This window comes from Berghia stephanieae, chromosome 12, assembly GCF_034508935.2.
Source record: "Berghia stephanieae isolate SIO BIC M18660-M18661 chromosome 12, UCSD_Bste_1.3, whole genome shotgun sequence".
In the NCBI taxonomy this organism is placed as follows: Eukaryota; Metazoa; Mollusca; class Gastropoda; order Nudibranchia; family Aeolidiidae; genus Berghia; species Berghia stephanieae.
This window is the reverse complement of record NC_088371.1, coordinates 35038265-35045116: the sequence shown is the minus strand read 5'-3', so window position 1 is coordinate 35045116 and position 6852 is coordinate 35038265. Positions and strand designations below refer to the sequence as shown.

Genomic DNA, 6852 nt, shown 5'->3' with positions numbered 1-6852 from the left:
CAAGACCGAAGCACATCGGACGTTGCATGGACACATAAATGGTTGGCAGCAAAGGCACTCAAAGAAAACATATCCATAACAATAACCGGAATCGATATGTCCGCAGCCTTTGATACGATCGACAGAGGAAAACTTTTGGAGATATTAACAGACATAGTAGACGAAGACGAGCTCCGAATAATCCGATTTCTCCTCAGCAACACAAAGATACAACCAAGGATATACGGGGCCACAAAACAGACGCAGTTCGAAAGTAACATCGGGACCCCCCAAGGAGATAGTCTGACCCGATTCTGTTCACAATATACTTAGAACACGCTCCGAAAGAAGTTCGAAAAGTCATTCCAAAACCAACGACTCATATTGAGAATGCAATCCCTAGAGAAATCGCCTATGCAGATGATGTCGATTTTATTGGATCAACACCAGCAAATATAGACATCATACAAAATACCCTCATGAAATATAACCTCCAAGTCAATGCCAATAAAACCGAATTTACAACAATATCGAGGAACAAAGAGGAATGGAAAAGAACAAAGAAATTCGGCTCACTAATTGGAGACACCGAGGATGTACAAAGAAGAAAACAGCTATCAAACGCCGCACTCAGTAAACTCACCAATGTATGGATTAGAGGTGACAAAATACAGAGAAAAACCAAACTGAAACTGTACCGTGCTCTTGTAAAACCGGTACTTCTGTATAACTGCGGCACTTGGGCGTTGACAAAATCCGAAGAAGAACATCTGGATGCCTTCCATCGCACACAGCTAAGAAGGGTACTGGACATCAAATACCCAAAAAAGATCTCAAATGAATCACTCTATAAGATCACAAAAGAAAGACCAATCTCCCTTGACATTTTACAACAACGATGGCAACTTTTCGGTCACATACTACGCAGGGACAAAAACATACCAGCTAACCAAGCCATGTCGGGATACTTCCAAAAACACGGGAACCTTTTCAGAGGATGACCGATCACAACACTCCCTGTGATCCTAAACAAAAACCTCACAACACTTGGACAAAGCATTAGTCTCATAACGGCAGGGGACCTTGAAAATCTGAGAACCCTAGCAGAGGACCGGCAATATTGGAGACACCTCACACAGGAAATACTGGAAACAGCCAAGGCGACCCGATCTTTCGGTCGAGACGCGAAAGGCATCTAAGTCAAGTGGGGGAAATTTGTCTTTAAGATCTATTCCAAGGGAAGACTGGAATAACCCAGGCATCAGCCGCAGTGTAACGCCGCAAATTGAGCTAGGGAGAGATGACTTGACCAACAAAGCGAGTCTCGAGCTATTGCCGATATGAGGCGAACTGTCATATACTATTGCAGTTGAATAATTTACGTACAATCTTCTCAAATTAAAAAAAAAACAAAACAAAACAACATAATAATGTCATAGAAAATAATGTCATTTCTAAAGCGCTTTGAGCACATTTAGTGGATAATTAAGTCAAATCATTTCTAACCAACCATGTCTAAGCGGTATAATGTAAGGCATAAAGAAATAGGTTTTTGGAATTGAATCGACAGCCACAAACAAACTTGGGGTTAATTTATATTCATTATGATTGAGAATAAATTAAATTTCTTACATTGTAAACCCGACACACACCCCCTCCTCCTCCTCCTCCTCCTCCCCCCCCCCCTCAAAAGAAACAATCAAAAAACAACAACAACAACAACAAAAGACATTTTAAACAATAACAAAGAAGCAAAACAAAAAAACAAGCAAAATTGGAACAAAAACAACTCGAAGTTTGTATTTTCTATCATTTCCATCAGAAAGAGAGCCTTTATGGTTTCTGGGACACTTGTGTAGTAGAGGCGGAATAGAAAAGTTGGTAACATCTGGGATGATAGAAGGAAAAAGAGCTAGAGGAAGACATAAAATAACATATTATTTAAATAACCTAAGAATGGCCAAAAGTGGTTTTAATAACAACGCAGACTTGATGCATACCGCAGAGGATCGTGATTCGTGGAGACAGCTGACCGGCAACCTGCTCTAGAGTTAACAAACCACGATGGATGATGATGATGATGATGATGATGATGATGATGATGATGATGATGATGATGATGATGATGATGATGATGATGAAGATCATCATCATTTCAATTCTAAAGTCACTTTTCCGATACCAATTCTATCCCGATGTAAAACCGTTTTGAGACCCTGGGTCACGTTTAGTCTTCTGATCCAATGACTATTTAGTCGTACCTATAATATAATACCGTATTGATGGTCGGTGGATCAAACCTCTGAAGTCTCCATTTTCACGATTGGCGGTTCAAACCTCTGAAGTCTCCATTTTCACGATTGGCGGTCCAAACCTCTGAAGTCTCCATTTTCACGATTGGCGGTTCAAACCTCTGAAGTCTCCATTTTCACGATTGGCGGTCCAAACCTCTGAAGTCTCCATTTTCACGATTGGCGTTTCAAACCTCTGAAGTCTCCATTTTCACGATTGGCGGTTCAAACCTCTGAAGTCTCCATTTTCACGATTGGCGGTTTAAACCTCTGAAGTCTCCATTTTCACGATTGCCGGTCTAAACCTCTGAAGTCTCCATTTTCGCGATTGGCGGTTCAAACCTCTGAAGTCTCCATTTTCACGATTGGCGGTTCAAACCTCTGAAGTCTCCATTTTCACGATTGGCGGTTCAAATCTCTGAAGTCTCCATTTTCACGATTGGCGGTTCAAACCTCTGAAGTCTCCATTTTCACGATTGGCGGTTCAAACCTCTGAAGTCTCCATTTTCACGTTTGGGCGGTTCAAACCTCTGAAGTCTCCATTTTCGCGATTGGCGGATCAAAACTCTGAAAGTCTACATATGAGCTTTGCGAATCGTGTTTTAACCCTCTCCTTTCCACCCATAGGGAAATTGTCACATTCGTTACGCGATGCAGCCAACAATTTTCTTATTCTGATTTCATTTCTTATAGTTACAGCCATACAAACTCGACACTGTGTTGCAGAGCTCATTTTTCTAAGAAAGAAAACAGAATATACTCGTTACTATTCTGTTTGAAAAATCTATTTTTGAGTGTTTGGTGAGTATGACATTCCGGGTAAAATTCTGAAAATAGCTGGTAAGGAAAGAGTTAATTAATTTTGGGCTGTCACGATCGGCGGATCAACAAAGGTAGCTACTGATCCGCCCAAAGTTAAACAAAACACGGTGCGCAAAGCTCGTAAGAAGTCTTTTTTTCAGACTTTTGATCCGCCGATCGTGAAAATAAATCGGAACTTCTTAGGTTTGATCCGCCGACCATCGATATTTTATTCAGGCGTTATGTCAGAGTTACACCAATGTCCAAGTGGAACAAAGATTTAAATAAGGTATTTCCTGGAGCAGCAGTTGGGCAATAGACATTGGGATTGTTTAACCCTCTCCTTACTCGCCATTTTCAGGATTTTCCCCAAACCACTTCACACTCAACTAACACAAAAATATATTTTTTTATCACTCAAACACAAAAGCGGTAAAATTCTTGCGATACATAATTTCTTTATCAAAACATGCTCTACAACACACTGTTCATTTTCTTTAAATTTTATGATGTACAAAAGAAATTTGAATAAGAAAAAGGTTGGCTGTATCGCAACGAATGTGACGATTTTCCTATAGTTGGTAAGGAAAGGGTTAAATCAAGAACCACAATGATTTCAAAATTATTGTCTCAACAAGACAAGAATCTCGAATTCATGATTATTCAAGTGCGAATGAGTTCTCAACTGCGATTCGACCTTGGGAAAGAGCTTGAACCGCATTTGGATAGATTCATGTTCGAAATTCAACAAGAAATGAAATGAGTAGGAAAGTGCCAGAAGACAATAGAGAATAAAAATTTCGCGGATGCGATGGGGTTCGAACCCGCGACCTTACTAGTACGACAACTCCGCCTGGTCGGGGAGAGCGTGAATCTACTGTATGAGCTATCCACGATCGCGAAATTTGTATTCTCTATTTATTGTCTTCTGGTACTTTCCTACTCACTTAATTTCTTGTTGTTCTCAACATAATAAATGCCTGCTCCACTCACTTTTCTGTTCGAAATTCGAAACGCAAGAAGATAAAAAAAAACTATTATCATGCCTCTTGAATAATCCCACCCATGTTATTTCTGATTGAACAATCATGTTTGTTTCTTTGGACTTCTGATATGTTTTGGCGAATGAAAGGCTTGATGATTCGGCCTTAAGAATACAGTACTCTCTGGACTCTAGCACGGTCTCGGTAAAAGCTAAAAAGCGTGTTAGAATCCGAGCGTATAGGAATCCGATGCTCACAGGAGGTAACCTCCAGCGTGTCGTATTGCAGAGCGTGTTGGAATTCGGCCTGCTAGAACGTAGCCATCGTTAACTTATAGCCTGACACTGACAAAAAAGTAACGCCAAAATGCCAGTCTTTGGTCACAAAAGAAAACAAATCGTGAGTTGTATTCAATAATTCAACCAATGGGACCACTTGTTTCCATGAGCACTACTAACGATAACTCACTAGGCGGTGCAAAAACCAAATAATGACGTCAAAATATCAGTCTTTTTTGGGTTTCAGTGTCAGGCTATAACTTAACGATGGCTACGGCTAGAATCAGTCGAGTACTGTATTTATTATTTTGATTTTTTAAAAAGAAATGATGGTCGCCATAAGTTTTTTGGCTGCAGTGATAATGATAATATTATGTATGAAGATATTTTTCCCTTTAAGAAAAAGGAGCGTGACTACTATCATTTCTTCCTCTTGAAATTCACGTACTTTTCATTTAATTCTTTATCCAATGTTTGAACACGATCATGAATCTTCTTGTTGTATTTCAGTTGCCAGTTCTCCGACTCGTAAATTCTACGAAAATCCGATATTCTCTGCTCAATGCTGTCCAAGCGCTTTGCGTTCCCATTCACCCGCGTCCTGATTGGTTGACCTTTGCACTGCAAACTTCCGCAGTAGTTACATAACTCTTTGTTGTGCGAAGACCCGAAAGCATAAATAATGGTGGAGTACGCGGATTTTGCTCTAGATTTTAACACTTTCCGTTTCCGTAATTTTCCTTTCTTGGTTACGTTGGATATTGACCTCTCCGTTTTATTTCCATCATTATCCTCTTCATCATGATCTTTGTCTGAAGAAATTTCTGCTATTTCATCGTCATTCGAAATGTCATTGTCTTCGACTATATCAACGATACTAGTATTATTGTTTGTCTCTTCATGGTCCCGAACTTCTTCCTTATTTTTCTCCTCGCTTTCCTCGCCGTTTACGACATTACCCTCACCATTTTCGACGTCAACGGTAGTTGGCTTTACCCTGTCGTCCATTTTTGCTGAGCTTCCAGGTTTTGACTCTTCTTTCTTCTGTGAAAATAAAAGAGAAATCGTTTTTTTTTAAATATAAAAACAACAACAGAAAAAAACACAAAGATATTGTTAGAAATCTGAGAAGGTGCGTATGAAAAAAGTAATCTGTTACAATCAGTTACAATCATCGTTTTGCTTGACCATATTGTTTAATCATGTGCTAAGTAAACGACACGAATATCACTCCGCGATATGTCTTAATTATTAAATATAACTTTAAACTTTAATTTGATCTAAAGTTTAAACAATATTTCTAAAGATTATTTGTGTGTGTGTGTGTGTGTGTGTGTGTGTGTGTGTATTTTTAAGTGTTTGTGCTTGAAATCATGCTGTGCATGGGTGTATTGGTATTTTTGATATATTATGTACATGTCATTGTAACGCGCCTAGAGCCTGCATTATGTAGCGGGATAACTGCGCTTATCAAATGTGCACTATTATTATTATTATTATTATTATTATTATTATTATTATTATTATTATTATTATTATTATTATTATTATTATTATTATTATTATTATAAGCTCACTGTCCAGCGCGTGTTACTAAGCTTCTCCATTTTAATTCACTCTTTCGTAAGTATTTTCACTACAAAGCTAAGACTTCAGCTTATAAAAGTTTCAGAGAATTTTAAATGAAACCTCTTCATGTCTGATTTTGTTTTTGTTGTTGTTGTTGTTTTTTTGTTTGTTTTTTTCCGAGTTGCTTTCAGTTACGCTACAGAAGTATCATTAAAAGGAGAACATTTTGCCACCTGGGAAAAAAAACCATTGGTGTCAAACAGAGGATCAAATCCTCATTGATTATTTGACTTTAAATGATTTCTCTGTCATCAAAATTGTGTTTTTGAGATTTCCTACACTCCAGCGCGGTTTCCGCGAACTCCTCGGGACATTAAAAAAAAAAAAAAAAAAAAAAATTCGAGGAAACCGTGTTCGAGGCAAAAATTAGTTCCGAGGAAGGAATGGAATGATAACAAAGAATAATAAGGAAAAAGTTTGGGACATTCGAATGAGTTCGAGGAAACCAAATGACAAATTTTAGGACAATAAAGATATATCGTTATTATTATTATTATTATTATTATTATTATTATTATTATTATTATTATTATTATTATTATTATTATTATTATTATTATAATTATTATTATTATTATTATCATCATTATTGTTATTATTATTATATTATTATTATTATTATTATTATTATTATTATTATTATTATCATTATTATTATTATTATTATTATTATTATTATTATTATTATTATTATTATTATTATTATTATTATTATTATTATTATTATTACGACATACACACCCACCCACCCACTCATCTACCCACCCGCCCACACACACACACACACACACACACACACACACATACACAAAACCCATACCTTCTGTCTACTCCTAGTCTTAGCGTCATCCACCAACACCAGCATTTCCTGTGTTGTTACCAGATTGTTGA

General features: G+C 37.3%; 1 protein-coding gene across 1 annotated transcript in view; it reads right to left on the bottom strand.

Moving 5' to 3' along the window:
- Positions 1 to 4660: 4660 nt before the first annotated feature.
- LOC144958376 (uncharacterized) overlaps positions 4661 to 6852 on the bottom strand; it is a 23773-nt gene continuing 21581 nt past the window's right edge. The window contains exons 5-6 of the mRNA XM_078890347.1: positions 6782 to 6852; positions 4661 to 5376 (exon numbers count right to left, since the gene is read on the bottom strand). The exon at positions 6782 to 6852 is cut by the window's right edge and continues 63 nt beyond it. Of these exons, the coding sequence (XP_078746473.1) occupies positions 4753 to 5376; positions 6782 to 6852 (695 nt within the window). The 3' untranslated portion in view covers positions 4661 to 4752. The remainder of the gene's footprint in view (positions 5377 to 6781) is intronic.